Source organism: Sinocyclocheilus anshuiensis, unplaced genomic scaffold (assembly GCF_001515605.1).
Source record: "Sinocyclocheilus anshuiensis isolate Anshui unplaced genomic scaffold, SAMN03320099.WGS_v1.1 scaffold50, whole genome shotgun sequence".
NCBI classification, from domain to species: domain Eukaryota; kingdom Metazoa; phylum Chordata; class Actinopteri; order Cypriniformes; family Cyprinidae; genus Sinocyclocheilus; species Sinocyclocheilus anshuiensis.
Genome location: NW_015542382.1, coordinates 3,341,221 through 3,358,798, shown reverse-complemented (window position 1 = coordinate 3,358,798; position 17,578 = coordinate 3,341,221). Strand labels below are relative to the sequence as shown.

The following is a 17,578-nucleotide window of genomic DNA, read 5'->3' as shown; positions in this document are numbered from 1 at the left end:
GAATAACAACGAAACGTTGCGCTTTTGTTAAATAATGAAAGCAAACAGGATGCGCTTTCTGCCGTCTCGGACTCTGTGAACTTGAGCACGTCACTTCGAAACTCCGTGTATGCTTGCCTTATTACAGACATGGAAAATATATCTATAGAGAGTGAAACTTTTAAATGAACCAATTCAAATAGAAAAAAAATATTCTCAGATTATGTAATCCGTATGAAACATGCGTACAGGCGCATACTGCGGAGATGACGAGTCAGTTTAGCTGACTTCATCTCTTAAAACGAAAACAGAAAGCAGTAGTGTAACAATAAATTATTAAAACGTTAATGCAGTGTACTTGCTGACTTCCCTAACACATTCATAATTATAAGCCGGTGCACTGTGGCAAGCCTTTTTTGCGTGCGCTTGAGCTTTTATTAGGCTATGTAGGCAATTAAAGGCTCATTATTATTATTTATATGGTTTATTAATAAAAGTGCAACTAATAGTCGACTAATGCTTAAAATGAACGACTACTAGTCGACCAGAAAAATCTTTAGTCGAGGGCAGCCCTAACGCATATTGACTAATTGTTTACAAGAAGCATAAGAGGCTGACAATTAGCTGAATATATAGACTACTTGTTTAATTAGTGACACTTAGCCTGCATTTTAAAATCTTTATTTGAATGTGGCAATTAACATTTTTATTGTAAAACCTTTATTTGAATATGGCAACATAATATTGCGATCTACAATATTTCTATTAATAAATCTCTAACAGAGACTATCAGCCAATCACTGTGTGCATAGTTAGTAAGCATGCTGACATCATCCATAGCAACAAGGTCAACCCCGCCCTTACTCTTAGCTTAAGACTTCTGTCTATTCCTTAGTAAAAGTTTGTCTCAGCAGCTTTGTGAATAGGTTTTAAGAGAAAACTCTTAGCTAAAAACTTTTACTGCTATTTAGGAGAACTCTTAGTGGTAAGATCAAATGTTTTGTGAATACGGGCCCAGAAATTATTGTGATTTATTAAGCCCATATTGCCCATCCCTACGCGGTACAGCTGAATCACTCGAGACAGTCTGTGTGGATTTATTTGCTCATCTAACCTACATGCTAAACTGAATAAATGTTTGCGATATATGCGCAACCCTGCACCAAAATCCAGGACCTGATTAAACAATTCTATCATACAGAGATTTGTGAAATAGATTTCCACGACTTTTCTAAAACTTTGTGGGTTTATTTATTTTTCCAGGCCTGGAAATTGCTGTTTTATAATTCCATGACTTTGCCAGGTTTTTCATGACCGTACGAACCATGGATATTGTCATTTCCCACATAAATATCAGTCATTAAAAGCCCAACGTTTAGACGAAAAAAAATTGCAAAGATTTAATTCATTAAAACTCACACTCTCAAAGATTTTGGAGATATGTATACGGGAAGTTGTCGTCAGCTCCTCAAGAATTGCACTGGCAGCATCTCTGGTCACCTGAGCAGAAACAAACAGCTATCAGTCTCCATCATAACATCTCAGTAAGTTTTCCAATCCTCTCCCCATCCAGACAGACACTAAATAAACACACTCCTCTCACCGTTTGATAGGTGATGTCAGGCTCGGCATAGAATGCACCAACAGGAACACCATCTGGAGTAGTAAAACTGGAACTGACAACGCTGAGCAGATACACCCACGTTTCTGACTAAAAACATAGAGACAGTCATTATAAAAGCAGCCAGACCTTGAAAAGACACTGACAGCACACTCTAGTTGCAAATGAGTACTAAGCCAACACACATGAAGAGTTAAGAAAAAAACTAAAATCACAATGACTTTGATAGGTAGTGTCTAACTGGTGTTTAATACTGTATCACAATGTTACAGTAGATACAGTTCCACCCTTGTGGGTAGAGTGTGGTATGTGCTGTTTGCCGCACATTCAGTATGCAAGGGATAAAAGCTAAATACACGAATTGATGTTTCAGTTAACAAACTCAAAATACATGTTGGTGGCCAGCAATAAATATAAATAAAATGGTAAGGTAAAAGTATTGAATTCAAATGTGACACAAAAGTCAACTAAGCATTTGCACATGAAATAATAAGTTACATAAAATAACATATACCATTTTACCTACATCAGCAAAAACAATGTTGTTACAGTCCAGAACCCTCAGTGCAAACTTCAGTACCTCCATCATCTTGAATGAATTTGAACCTTCAATGAAAGTACAGAAACAAATCGCACATTAAGCATTACATTTGAATGCCATCAATAATAATAATAATAATAAAAAAAACTTTAATCTGAAAGTTATGTGATCTGTGACTGTCAAGCTGCAAATCAGCAGCGTATTCAATCCTGAAGTTCTTTCTGCACTCACTACTGATAAGATAAACGAGTGTGCAAATGTACAACTGAATTTTCCTTATTGAATAGGATTAAGGATTAAAAACAGGAAAAGTATATTTATGTCAAACAGCATTTCTATATTAAATGGGCATGTTTTTCCTTATATGGGTTGATATTAACAAAGATGGCAGACCTTTTAAGTTTCTCTGGCTTTCCTACTTTGTAAATAATAGCCCTACAATTGTAAGATATTAAAAAATGTCAATACCTATTTGTTAGCAGAGGGTGTAATGTCACATTTGTCCCTAAGTTAGTCCTGTTCCCTCAACAAACCAGTTGAATACACCTGGCTACTTTAACGTACAGAAACTGTATTATGAGTTGTCAGTGTTTCTTACATTTTCTAACATTTTACTCTTAAACTTCTACTTTCTACTTAAACTATTCCTGTAAGTGCCTTTGCAACACAATGGTGATTAGCTCATAAGATCTGAACGTACTGGCCGGAATCAGACTTTATTTCTGTGTATGTTTCTGACAAGAGGATAAGAGTGCTGTCAATTCTCTACCTTCGATCGGTGTCCACTTAGTGCTCAGTAAAGGATCAGGTATGATCATATGGCCATTTCCTGCATCCAATTCTTGTGCTACATCAGGGGCGTGGCCTGATGTGAGAATTCTGAGATAAGCTCTGAACTGTTGAGGTGTGAGATAGGAAGCAAGGCAAGTGGCACCGGGCAATAGTGATAACATGTGGCAGACTGCACCACTGTAGTCACCATCCTAAACACACAAACATAACACTCAAAAAGTGGCATTTTCATTATCACTTTCATTAACTTTTCCATTGATTATATGCAAACATTACGCATAATTTAACACAAAAAGGAGTTTTTAAACTGGGGACCGCAACCACCGCATTTCCTCTTTGAGAGGAAAATAAATGTATTTTTTTAATAAAGATTATGGGCCAGGGCCTGTATTCACAAAACATCTTAAGGCTAAAAGTAGCTCATAACTAGTCGATTTAGGAGAAAATCTTAAAAATAATGGGCGTGTCAATCCTAAATTTAGAACTCCTACATTTTTGCTCTGAGAGTATTTCACAAAGCGTTTTAGCACTAAAACTAGCTACTAATTCTGTGATAGGTTAGGAGTAGTGAAGAGGACTGCTAAGTCACTAAGACCAAGCCACAAACTATCCTAAAATGGCTGTTGCCGGCAATCTGCCTCTGAACAAACATTTTAGAAACATTTGATGATAATGACCTTTTAAAAAGGTATCACCTTTGGTTTTGGAGGTTACCCCAACTCCAAATTTTCCTTTGATTATATCATTGTTTTCATTTCATTCAGTTGGGCAAGAAGTAACAGCTGTTCTTGCATCCAGTTTGTTTGTTGTTTTTTACATTTGCATGTATTACTATCAGCCATGATTATTCTACTCTGTTAATTAAAAGGCTGTTTATATGCATATCCGCTAATTGTTTTTGAGAAGCATACATGTAAGAGGCTGACAATAAGCTGAACAAATACTGGTTTAATCAGTCCTGGATTAGACACATTTTAAAATCTTTATTTGAATGTGGCAATTAACATGTTTTATTTTTAAACATAATACAATATTTCCATGAATAAATCTCTGACAGAGAATATCAGCCAATCACTGTGCACATTGTTAGTAAGTAGAGGTTGACCGATGTATCTGTTTTGCCAATTAATCGGCACCGATAGTTGATTGCTGGAACTATCGGCAATTGGCAAAAATCCATGCCGATAGTTTTTCCGGGTTGCGTCTGTTGCTGGAGCGGCTGAGAAGCTCTTCTGTCATTAAGACAGCAGAGAGCGGCCTCTAGAGGCGGAAATCACTGACAGCACGTAACAAAACAGTATGTACACAGTACACTATAGTGCATGTTTTCAAATCATTACTAAGTAATTCATTTGTTAACTAGATGCTGCATTAGTGGAGAAAGAACAGCAGTATGTTTGCTATCAAGGCTGAGAGGACATTGGCAGGACCTCAAATGATTAAAACAATGTGACCAAAATACATGCAAGTCCGACACAAATGCTTAATGTCACGATTGTTAACATCTATTTGCATTATTTTATATCCAGCTGGTCACTTTATTGCATTTGTTAGCCAGCGAATTTGCAGATTTAAAGCTGTGACGTGAGAAAGCAAACATGTTCATGCAGCCGACAGAAATCCTGCCGCGCACACAGATTTACATTAATGTACATTATATTTGTCCCAGAACATTGTTAATGTACATAATGACTTCATAGGCTCTAAAATTGTGTATTTTTCAGTGAAAAATTTGTGTTTCTGTGGCTCTAATAAAGTCTGTATGCTTCATATAGAGAGCTATAATATAGATTGCACTTTTTCTTTCCGTTTTGCCAGGTTTTTTTAAACACCGAACTTCAGACTCATCAATGCCGCTTTTTTGATCATTTTAGAACTTTTGCCCGTTTGGTGATTAAATAAACTGTTTTAGGGCGCTGCTTGAACTGAACGCGACGCGTCTGGTGTGTGAGATCCCTGATACCTGCGAGTTCTCCTAGACGTGGCGCTGTGCTTTTTGCCCAGTGTGTGACTGCAATATTTTGTTATTTTGATTAGATAATCAAGTGTTCTAGAATTGAAGCAATTAAAGTGTGAGAGCATACATACAATATCCATATGCATGTAATTTCAATGCTATGGCCTTTGTGTAGATATTTAAAGATGGCCATCTTAGAGTGTGTTAATTTCAACATATACTGTTTTTACATTTTGAAGTTGCTTCTGTTAACATTAGTTAATTAAGCTATGAACTAACTTTAATGAACAATACAGTATATAATTAATATTTAATTTTAATGTTTGTATTGCTTTACAAAGTATGGTTCAGTACTGATTATTTTAATAGTAAAGCACTATTTTAGTTTTCATTCAGTATTTTAAAAACTATCGGTTGATTAATCGGTATCGGCCAGTGTGGTCCAACCTAGCTATTGGTATCGGTAAAATCCACTATCGGTCGACCTCTATTAGTAAGCATGCTGACATCATCCATAGCAACGAGGTCAACCCCGCCCTTACTCTTAGATTAAGACTTCTCTCTATTCCTTAGTAAAAGTTTGTCTCAGCAGCTTTGTGAATAGGTTTTAAGAGAAAACTCTTAGCTAAACACTTTTATTGCTATGTAGGAGAACACTTCGTGGTAAGATAAAATATTTTGTGAATACGGGCCCAGATTTACTAAACCAGGCAAATTTGCGTTAAAGTGCAATTCCATAAAAGCGTCGATGGGAGGGGAAAATTCTGTTGGTGATTTACTGACAAGGTGCACATTCAAGAACACAGACACATCTCATTTCCATAATGACCAGCGCAATCTACCAAGAGCAGCGCAAATTACCGCCTGCTTTAAGACATGCTTTTTTGGGGCGATAAATAATACCACAAATACCTGTGAATTGACAAGCGCAAATCTTAGTAAATTGTGTTGCGTGAATCATTTAAATACTCTTCTCCCATAAATTTATCAATCAAAAGGGAAACTCCTACAAATGCCTAATTCAATAAGGTGAGTCGCAAAAACAACTGTGTCCACGCCTTTTCAGTGCTAATTTCCCACTGTGTGTCTTTAGTAAATCCTGACAGTAGTTTTTTAACGCGAATGAGGGTTTGCGCTGGCACAAGCTCATTGTAAATCTGGCCCTATATTTTAGGAAACAGTTCCTTGCATACTCGCCACAAATCCCTTGTATCAATAAGTTAGAAAACTCCGTAACTTCAATAGTTTACTCAAATTAAAGTTTGCTGAGAACATACTCAACTTCAGGACATCCAAAATGTAGATGAGTTTGTTTCTTGATCGCAACACATTTGGAGAAATTCAAAATTACATCACCGATGGATTTTCTGCAGTGAATGGGTGCTGTCAGAATAAGAGTCCAAACAGCTAATAAAAACATCACAATAATCCACAAGTAATCCACTCCAGTCCATTAATAAACATCTTGCGAAGTAAAAAGCTGCATGCTTCTAAGAATCAAATCCATCAAGACATTTTAACTTTAAACGATCACTTTAAATCCACAATCCATAATAACACTCCAGTGAAAGAGGCCATCTCCTGTTGTCCTCTCACATCCAACTCCACAGGCACATTTGTTTAGAACTGTTTTGGCTTATAAATAATGCTTGATCTGTGCATATTTCTCTCCTGATTCAGACGAGATAGCTTTAGAGCTGGAAGCTAGTTTAAAAATGTTTAAACATTTAGTTTTACACTTAATATGAGGATCATTGATGGGCTGGACTGATGTGGATTATCGTGATGTTTTTATCAGCTGTTTGGACTGCTAAATATCTCCAAGTTCCAATGGAAGAAAACTCATCTACATATTGGATGCCCTGAGGGTGAGTAAATTAACCAAAATTTAATTTTTTTTTTGGTAAACTATTTTTTAAATGCATTTTCACAATTCTACACTCCTTTTCAGACAATGTATTAATGTAAAAAGCAATGAAGGAAATGGCTTTATTTCAATTTACCTTGCACAGGTAGAGGGGAACCAAGTCTTTCATTCTCTGCAGCCTAAATCCCAGACAGACAGAAATACAATGAAAGATTGGACCATAATTAGTAATAACAATAATCTGAGTATATAACACAATGTATATTCATGACATGCAGCTGTAACTCACGTGGGATTATTGATGCTTTTGACAACTTTGAGATAGCGAGCCAGCTCACGGTACCTAACAACATGTAGATTATAATTTTAAGGGTAATTTTAATAATCTAAGGGTAGATTATAATTTTATTAGAGTTGGCAAGGGCTACAGCAATGACACTTACAAAATAACTCAAATAATAATCACTAGTCTACACAGAATCTCCAAACTATTTTCCGTGCTGTTTACAAGGGAAAAACTCTGGAATGGATTTAAATAGGGTATATACTATTATCGATCATTGTAGTATTTTTTTTAATTATTCCTAGTGAAAAAAAAAATACTTTTGTTTTAAGTATGCACAGAACTTTGTGAATTACCGATATTTGAATTCAACAACTGCTGAGCTTTGGGTATGAAGATTCTTTGCTGGCCTATATGATTTATTACACATATCATTCAAGTAAATTAAGAGCACTTTAATAGTAAACAAAGCATAAAAAAGTACACTAAGGAAGAAGCATTACTTGTTTTGCTGTTGAAGTTTACAGACTCTCGCTTGAATCACAACCAGAGGTTCACACAAGACTTGATGCCTTTGACCTTTGCCCTGCCTCTCTCCAGTGATGTTTTGACCTTTCATCACAGCAGAGAGCAAGGGATCATCCCAAGGTAGCACACTCAGACTGCAGCCAAAAAAAACAACTCAACTGAACAATTAGTGTATTAGCAAGCAAATTCTTTAAACTAGGAAACAACATAAGAGGAGCCAATGATGATTAGAATTTCCTTTGTGGATTAAATATTCTTCAAGAAGCTTTTCCAAATGCAAGTGATGTTGTGGTGTTACCTTTTTGGCAATGTGCAGTTTGAAGGCAGAGGAAGCTTCTGGTAGAAAGACTCCAGCTGCTTTATAAAAGAGCCAGAAAAATCAAAGCCAACTAAAAGCGTCCACACCTTTGTCATAAATCTGGAAGACAAACACAGTTTAAGAAAACGTAAACTCCAAGTAAACACACAAAATAACTTTTGTTTGTAGCATTACCTCCACAGGAGCATTGACATGGTTTCAGATACAGTGTTAGCAGCATGTATATTTCTGCAAGGGAGATATAACACACTAAGAGCTGTAATTATGCATTACATTGTAAAGATGGGTCAGAATGCGCAATAGCGTAAAATACATTACCCAGGAGTTGTGTGGTTGACGAAAAGCTTAATAGCCCCTAGCAGCATCACAACACAAGCTTTTGGATTCTCTTTCTTTGCTTCATTCAAAAACATTTTGATATGTTGACTCACAACAGTGTAACTGCAAAATCAAAAAAGAACAATTTTAGTATAGCAAGCACTCCAGTTTTATGCACCGATTACAGAATTTGATAATTATAATTAGTGGTGTTGTTAGGCAAGAATCACTATTATTGATTAGAGGTATGGCAATAATATCATACCACGTTTTTTATTTTCAGGAAAATCATGATCTTATCAATTCTTTTTCATGTTGGTTTTACTATTTTGCAAGTTGTCTGAGCAGTACAGCCAAACTAATTTTAAAAACAAAGCCTTAGGTCACAAAATATACAGAGACGGCAGAAAGCGCATCTGTTTGCTTTCATTATTTTACAAAAGCGCAACAATTAGTTATTTTGAAAGCACACAAATAAACAGAGTCTTTACAGATTCAAAAGATGCATTGCCCTTATCTGTATGAGCAAAAATGGCGGAGTATTTTAAAGAGTAAGTGAGCGCACCAGCACCTCCATCTGTCCTGCAGTGCGAGCTACTGTTCAGCTTCCACACTCCACACAGACACTTGAATAGCGCACTTTTTCTAGGTTAACATTAGATTGAGCAGCCATGTAAAGTTGCTACTACTTACATCTTTCAGATGAAAAGCCATATTTGAGGTCGATGAACGATAGGCGAGCGTTTGGATGTCCTGCCAGATGTACTGTATTACCACAAAGACCAGTCGTTAATGACCTGTCCCATGGACTGCATGACCTCACCACTTCCTGTGGATTTTATTTTATTTCTTTTCTGTGACTATTGAAATTTTGGTCGACCAAGCCTCTTCTCGTCGACTAATGGTTAGTCGACTATTAGGGGGCAGCCCTAGTTTATGTGAAACTTGTGTGTTTTTCACAGTATCAGTGCAATCAGACGTGAAAGATAACTTAGTCTAGTAATCAGGTGCTGTTTGACAGGCTTTTTAGTGTGTACGCACTCAGAAAAAGTGCATGTCAGAACAGCACGCAAATTAAATGTTTAACTGGCAAGACTTTAAACACATTCAAATTATGTGCTTTTGTGACTGCAAAATAAGTGCAGTGTCCCATTGGTGTAACACTACCACTTAGTTAACATTTGATGTGAATATATGTAGCGTTGTTCAGCATATTGAGATGGAGGTGCCAGAACTACGATACTACGATATATCTTTAAAAGAAGATTGTGGATACATTTTAATCGTCCAAGATCAAAAATCATGATATGGCACACACCTAGTATTGACCATAGTTAGATAAAATCTTGCTACCATAATAACACAATTTAAAACATGTTTATTTCTTATGCAAAATACAATCCTTAAACCAATTTCCTCAATTTCACCCACATAATCTAAATAAAACTGTGACAATTTCCAATTTAAGATCCCCCCCACCCCACAATTTGGTTTATTTAATAATTTTACGATAATTTAACTAGCAAAATACAAATAGCAACTTTTGAAAATAATATAAAAGGAGAACCACTCACTCATACTCCAGCATCTTAAAGTGATGTTTATAGCATCCTTTACATCCGATGGTTTGAGTCTGTGTATTGCTGTTAATGTTGCGGTGACAGGTGCACCGACAGCTCGCTGAATGGTTGGGAGTCTCAAACCCCAACAAAAAAGTTGCATACTTCATTGCCAAACTACCAGCAAATATCTGCAGTGAAGTTTCTACCAGATAAACACACAAATGAATCAAAGATTTAGGCTGGCAAAGGGACTAGGAGACAATAAATCTGCAGTTTAGTCAAGTGAGAAAACATACCTGCACGTCGTAAGTCTGAATCCATATCCAGTGAGTCAAAGGTGAAGTTCAACTCATGCAGAAATCCCATCAGACTCTTGTCACGGAGGGCTTTCCAGTAGACGCTGTGTTTATGGGCATTACAGTGGCAAATCCCAGGGATGGTCCAGAGCTCGCACTATTAAATACAAACACAAAAGTGGACTTGTTTTTAGCCTGGTATGTATTAAATCAGTAAGTATGGCCAAAATAAAACAAACCAAGACTTCACACCATGTGAAGAAACTGTCTTCAGGAAAGATTAGTTCAAGTAAATCTATGTGCATGTTAGGCAAACTTAGCTTGGGGGTGGGGGGAATCAGGGTTATATGCAACTAAAACCATTAAAAAAAAAACTTTAAAGTTATCTCAATGATACTGAAAGAAAACTGTAGTATATTATTTCAATTGTTATAGTATATTTTTTTATTAGACATTAAGATATGCGTGTAGAATAGCCTGGAAACAACAAGAATAAACCCAGTAACCAGTGCATTCAAGCAATGCCACTGCATATAGATCATTTTAATTTTACACGAGTTACATAAATTCTTACATAAATTTTTATCATGAAAGACACGTTTTGCTTTTGACATATGCATAAATCAAGTGTGTAAGTCAATATTTTTATTTTATGTACTCTTTAGCTTTATTGCTACTCAATATATGATGCTTATGACAGAGGAATTAGTGGAGAAGGACAAAGGTTTCAAGAAGGTCGCTGCCCAAATGAGGTCATGCAGTACATGTAAGGGTTAGATTTTTAAGCATGGAGAAGTTAATCACTCAAGTCACTCAAATGCAAGGCCTCAGATAACTTATGATCACAGGCCCCTTCATTTTTTCACACGCTTTGTAGAAGACTTCGATATTTTGTTCTTTTTATCTCTCTTCTGTCTCTCGTTTCAAGTTTAATCAGCAAATGCTGTGTAAATAATGCTACTTTCTGTAGTCAAGGTCAGTAGTCCTGGTGAGAGTCTAGGGCAGGGTTCCTCAAATCTTGCCCTGGAGGGCCAATTCACTGCAGAGTTTAGCTCCAACCCTGATCAAACTCACCTACCTGTGATTTTCTAACGATCCTGAAGGCATTGATTAGCAAACTCAGGTGTGTTTGATTAGGGTTAGAGCTAAACTCTGCAGGAAAGTGGATCTCGTGGGCCAAATTTGAGGATCCCTGGTCTAGGGAGTCAGATAAAATGTTTTCAATTAAAAATGATTCACATATTTTAGATAAGTCTATTATGAGATGTTGAGAAAGATCAATGTGGATGAAGTTTAACCGGAAAGTGTACATATATAATAAAAGTAGGAGGCCATATGATAATCTGTTCATTGGTTCATCCCATACACTTGTAAAGTCTTAGGTTCTATGATAAATTAATATGAATGATTTTACTTTTACTTTTAAATTTTAAATATGAATGTTAATACCGTTTTACTTTAGAGCTAATTTTTGTAGCTCTCTGAGGCATGTATCAGTTGTAAGATACTACCCTGGATCACGAGCCCAGATCAATCTTATTTGATAATCTTATCATTGTGTGGGATAACTTTAATTTTACAAGTGAATTTCCAGTTTCATTTCAGGAGCTCCGTTACATTAAGAATCTATCAGAGCACAAGGTTGCACCAGTCACTTTGTGGTACAATTAAAAATGATATATATCACTAGTTTGCAGTCCGTCACCCTTACAAAGAAAGCAAGAAGATAAACTGCAGAAGTTTAAGCTGCAACTGGCACTGTCCCCGAAATGAAATACTTCCCCTACTATGAATAGTATGCAAAAAACAGTACGCCAAAAGAGTAGTATGCCCGAATTCACACTATAAATAAAACAGTCAGCGAAAAGTTTTTGTTGATTGTTAAATTAGGTCACAAAACAGCCTAATGGACCCAAAAAATGACTCACTTTTTCTATGCAAAAATGTAATTAGCTTTTTTCCCTTCTGATGTCTCGTAACAACCTGACATTTGCATACAAGTTTTATCCACTAACATAAACCCTAGGTTAGAAGCCAGTGAACTCACCATGGATGCCAGTTTGTCACAGATATAGCAGAAACACTGATCACAGTGCTTTGCATTGTCTTGTAGAGGTCCTGAAACATCCTGCTCTGCTCGACTAGAACAAGCAAGCACACAAAGGCACGTAAACACTCACAGACACAACACAAGTCCTTTACACAAGAGTAGCCTCACTGCTTTACTGACCAGAATGCCAGGGTGCAGTCATATCTTGCATGTGGAAGCACTGTTGCAGTTTGGGAGTATGTGATGGCCAAGTCTTCATCCAACTCTTCAATATGTTTAGATACATCTGAGATCAACAAAGAGAAACAGAGATATGACAGAAGGATTACTATATTCATATACCATAGTATTTATGGTACACCATGGTACTGTGATTAACTTTAAAGAGGTAGCCTACTACCATTATATAAGAAAAAAAATATTATTGCCATAGTCTCTCTCACACTCACACACTCTCTACACACACACACACACGGCATTTCTATCGCATGTAAAAGACAATATGGTATTGCCATATGATACATATAGTCCAAAAACGTGGTTCTTTTATGGTAACGTACATGTTAATGTGCACCATGGTAACATTTAGTTTTGTTGGTGTCGTTTAATACAAATATAGCGCAGATTACCTGCTTCGTTCCTCTCAATTTCAACGATCAGCACAGAGGAATCGTTGTGGGTCCTCAAAAAGTCACCATCATCATCTTCATCGCTCAAAATGATTATAGGTATGTTGTGCTCCGTCCTACAAAACATGACAGAAAATGAAAAGAAACAACCTCTAATACCAAAATAACTCGGCTGGCATTGTGTACGTTTCGTATGAAAACCTGTCAAATGTATTTGGTTCGAATTATTTTGTTACTCAGTCAGAAAACTTACATGTTTTACCGAATGAACAGTCGTTGAACGCGCGCGTTCAAAGTTTGGCGCTTCAGCTGGATCACGTGACTCTGACGAAATCGGAAATGTTGTTAGCGTCGACGATTTCCAGACAAAAGCTCTCCGAAACCCGCCCACTCCAAGAAGAAATCCACCCAAAACGTTCACTGCCAAAAGAATGTGATAGTATTAAATTGCTATATCAAATAACATACATGACAACGAAATAGTGACAAAATAAAATTATAAAAATTAATCAACTTCCCAGACAGGAGAACAATACAACAGGAAAACGCATAAAATCATGGCAAATACAGAAAAAGACTATTAATAGGCGGAGCGCGTGCTGGACACAGGTCAGAATTTAATAGGGGCTTGGGCCAAAAATGGTACCAAATTGAACAACAATTTAACACAATTAAACTAAATATATTACGGCTGTCGCGAATAAAAGTGAAAATATACTGTAATGAAAAGTGTCGATTGCGGCATTGAATTTATATCTGCTCAATTTGCCACAGTTTTCTTTATACTCGTTTTTACGGCCTTGAGCATTATAACCAATCACACACGAATGTGTTGAGCTTATGAACGCAATGGCCAATCAGAGGCGTTTAGATTAGTCATCGCTGAAACGAGTTTTGTTCAGAGCGCTCGCTCGGCTCGCAGACTGAATCTTGCACTCTCACAAATTCTAGACAGCTTCATTATAATGGGACTTATTTAAAGCGGTCTTAAACTCGCGCTAGAAGTCAGTGATAATGTTCCTTGATCATGTAAATGTTCTTTGCTAGCTTGCTGTAAACAATATATTCGTTCTTTGAACAACCTTGGACATAAAAGCGTTATAACTAATAACTTACAATGTTTTTTATTAAATTGTGATCACGTTTAATACAAATTCGGTCGTATTCAAAATATTTTATGACATGACACCCATGGTTTATGGATTTAAAGGGGTCATATGATGCGATTTCAATTTTTCCTTTCTCTGATCCTGGTAGAGTAGACTACAATGCCGGCTGTTCTGACTCACAGTCTGCAAGTACGTTTTCATTTAAAGGATTTGCCACTGATGATTCAAAACACGAGTCCGATCACAAATGCAAATGCAGACATGGTTTTATGTTTATGCGGCACAATGCAACGCATAAAAAGACAGTATAAGTCATTATAATCCATAATTATGTCCCTACTGGATGCAACGAATGCCTCGATTATAATGGGTTTTCATGTTTTTGAATCATGCTCCGGCCTGACAGGCATCATCATAGTATGGTGAGGGGCGTAACATTTCCGTCACACGCTTGAGGTATTCGGCCAATCACAACGCACTGGATAGCTGGCCAATCACAGCACACCTCGCTTTTTCAGACCGATGAGTTTTGTAAAAATCGACGCGTTTTAGAAAGGCGGGGCAAAGAGGAGAAACAATAATGTACAGTATGTGGAAAATAATGTGTTTTTTTAACCTTAAACCGCATAAACACATTTCATTACACCAAATACACAACATAATGTTCTTTTTAGCAGCATCATATGACCCCTTTAAGACTGGTTTACGATGTGCGTATAGTTTACACTTTCCTCCTAAAGTTCGTTCACCCTCCGACTAAAGGGCAATATGAGGCTGTCAAATATTTGTTAACAGCACAGACCCAGACAGACAGTCATCATCGGAAACACAACATGCATCGTTTTCAGTTTCAACAGCAAGAACAGACTAATTCAAGTGCAGATAAAATTGCCCAGTATACGTGATCAGGATAGGCAACTTTAGTGCAACCAGCAAACTTTTTGGGTTGACAACATAATAGAAAATATGTCTTTCGTGATAAAAATGCGTTTACCTTCGTGTTGCGCTATAAGGTCAAGCCAACAGAGCCGAGATGGCTGCAGAACATTATACAATCTCAGCTGCAGCTCTCTGTTTTATACAGTTCATAATGACCTCATTCACAGGTGTCTCCTCCTTTCCTCCTTTTTTGGCTCATCCTCAAACTCGTGAATAATATATAATATATTATTATTTATTCATTTATTTATTTTTATTATGAATATATTTATAATATTATACTTCAAGTCTTAATATAGTTGTAGAAAATCTCTCTCTTTAAAAAAAAGAACTCTGAAGTGTTATGGAAATTTCTATATTTTTCTTTATATTCTATTTTCCATATTGTATATTCTCTATTTTCCATATGTTCCATTTGCACAGAAACAGAGGAATGGCTATGACTTGTTAGAACTAATCTGAGAAGATGAAGATCCAAGTCGATCTTTGGACAGCCTCTATCAGTATAAAAAAACACTACTGAGTAGCCTTTTCGGTCTTTCTCACTACAGAGCTTCTGTATGTTGGACTGACCATTCTTGAAGAATTTAAAAACCAAATACAAACCTTTTGACTGTTTTTTTCACTATCTTTAACACATTTAGAATTGTTTTCATGACACAAGTCACTGGACATGTACCAGACATGTAGCTATTGCATGAAGATATAACACTTACTTTTACTCCTTAATCCTTAATCCTAAAAACTGTTTCAGTTTTTTTATAATCTATTTCTTACTATGTGTCAGTAAGTTGTTGTTATTTTAGCATGCGTGTTTGCCTCAGTGTTCTTTTTTTATGATTACTGATGAACTAATGTACTTTGATTTGTATTAGTTATCTATTTTAGTTTTAGTTACAGTTGTAGTAATGTCATTTTATTCGTTTTTTTATTATGTCTATATAGGCTTTTTATTAAGTTTTACTTTTATTTAATTTGAGTTATTTCAGTACTTCAACATACAAAATGGAAATGAAATAATATATATATATTTAATGTATTTATATATATGTACATGTATATGTATATGTGTGTGGCTGTACATACACATATGTAGTTGTTTTTTGGTGTTTGGCTTAGTGTTATGTTAGAATCATTATTATACTCCTACCTTTTGTTCTTTTAATATTTTTGAATTGTTTTTAGCTTTATTTTTATTTTCATTTAAATGTTTTAGTTTTGAAATGTTGTTGTATGCATTTGTCATTTTTATTTAATTTCTTTTATTTTCTTAAATGTGTGTATTTATAGAGTTTTAGTTTTAAGTTTTAATTACTTTTTCTTATTTGTAAGTCGCTTTGGATAAAAGCATCTGCTAAATGACTAAAAGTAAAAAGTAAACAAGTAAAGTAATCCTATAAAAGTTATTGTAGAAAATCTTCTCTTTGTTCAAAAAATCTCGAGTCAAGAAGTTCCAGATGCCAAAATCAGACTTTATTGTTCGAGACAACATCTGACTATCACACTTGCATCTCACATTTATATACAGTCAAAAATTAATCATGCTTTAACAAAATATGCTTTAAGGAGTGTACTTGTATAATAGCTTCAGGCAGTTAGAGAGACTGCATAAAACCAAAATAACTGTGCTGGGAATATTGGGGAGATTCCAAAAATGAACTGTATAAAAGTGTGAGAGGCAAGTGTAGTCAGATGTTGTGCATCGTGGATTAGTTGTCTCGCCCAATAAAGTCTGATTTTGGACTTTATCTGGAACTTATTGACTAGAGCCCATTTTTTTCAGTCAGCTTCCACTCTAAGTTACACAGTTCATAACCAATTATCTCAGTTACAGATGTTCTTTTTGGCTCATCTTCGAACACTTACTACAGTTATTTCACTTGCTGCTTTGTAAGGATGGCGGACTGCCAACTAATCTATTTTTAAAAAACATGTCAAAACATCACATTAATCATTTTTAATTGTACCACAAAGTGATTAAGTGCTAGCTTGTGCTCTCACTGTTTCCACAGAACTGCTTCAGTGAAACATGCAGGGTCACAGTGTACAGAGAAAAATCTTCTGTCTTGTGAATGAAGTTCAAGAGGCAGAGACTTTATTGAGCAAAGCAATAAAGTCATGATGACAGACGCTTCTTCTGATCTGTCTCTGATGGTCAGGTCTCAATTTTTTTATTTTTTTTTACATGATTCTTCAGCAATTGACAAATGGTCATGCAATTTCTTATAAGTTTCACCACACCTATTGGCCACAATTAAATAACACTTGCACCTGTTTTTATCCTAATTGTGGAATCCCGCCAGGTGGTCTATTTTTTAACCTCAACTTTTAATTCAGTCTTTTCTGGGGACCAAACATCCCCAGGGGACATACTGTATATGTTACACATTCTGATGGAAGTTTAATAAATAAACAAACTGCTTTGTTGTAATCATTTGCTGTTTAATGGAAATCACCTGTGTTTACAGATACTGTCAAGACAGAAATTACCTAGAATTGCAGTCTCTGTTTAGTGGCCACAGACACATTTGGTTTTGAAGTAATCACTTACACAGTCTTATATCATTCTTTCTAATAACTTCTTCTACAACTGTTTATTGTAATTCAGATAAAATAGTACAACAATAAAATAAAATAGTAGACCTGATGTCTAATGTTTCCTTTCTTTCAAAGTTAGGAGGCAAATATCCTACTAATTCACAAATTTAGGTAGTATCCGAAATAAAGGTTTGTGTCATTGTATCAACTACTGATTTTGGAATTTTATTTTTTTAAGAATGATACAACA

At 35.8% G+C, this 17,578-nt stretch overlaps 1 protein-coding gene across 1 annotated transcript in view; it reads right to left on the bottom strand.

The window, feature by feature from the left end:
- Window positions 1–14,889, bottom strand: part of LOC107692670 (uncharacterized) — a 20,906-nt gene extending 6,017 nt beyond the window's left edge. The window contains exons 1-17 of the mRNA XM_016491836.1: window positions 14,846–14,889; window positions 12,996–13,162; window positions 12,743–12,858; window positions 12,294–12,399; window positions 12,111–12,204; window positions 10,064–10,220; window positions 9,780–9,969; window positions 8,206–8,328; window positions 8,062–8,115; window positions 7,867–7,986; window positions 7,544–7,702; window positions 7,047–7,100; window positions 6,894–6,936; window positions 2,911–3,124; window positions 2,127–2,206; window positions 1,583–1,690; window positions 1,399–1,479 (exon numbers count right to left, since the gene is read on the bottom strand). Coding sequence (XP_016347322.1) covers window positions 1,399–1,479; window positions 1,583–1,690; window positions 2,127–2,206; window positions 2,911–3,124; window positions 6,894–6,936; window positions 7,047–7,100; window positions 7,544–7,702; window positions 7,867–7,986; window positions 8,062–8,115; window positions 8,206–8,328; window positions 9,780–9,969; window positions 10,064–10,220; window positions 12,111–12,204; window positions 12,294–12,399; window positions 12,743–12,858; window positions 12,996–12,997 — 1,701 coding nt within the window. The 5' untranslated portion in view covers window positions 12,998–13,162; window positions 14,846–14,889. The remainder of the gene's footprint in view (window positions 1–1,398; window positions 1,480–1,582; window positions 1,691–2,126; window positions 2,207–2,910; window positions 3,125–6,893; window positions 6,937–7,046; window positions 7,101–7,543; window positions 7,703–7,866; window positions 7,987–8,061; window positions 8,116–8,205; window positions 8,329–9,779; window positions 9,970–10,063; window positions 10,221–12,110; window positions 12,205–12,293; window positions 12,400–12,742; window positions 12,859–12,995; window positions 13,163–14,845) is intronic.
- Window positions 14,890–17,578: the final 2,689 nt, after the last annotated feature.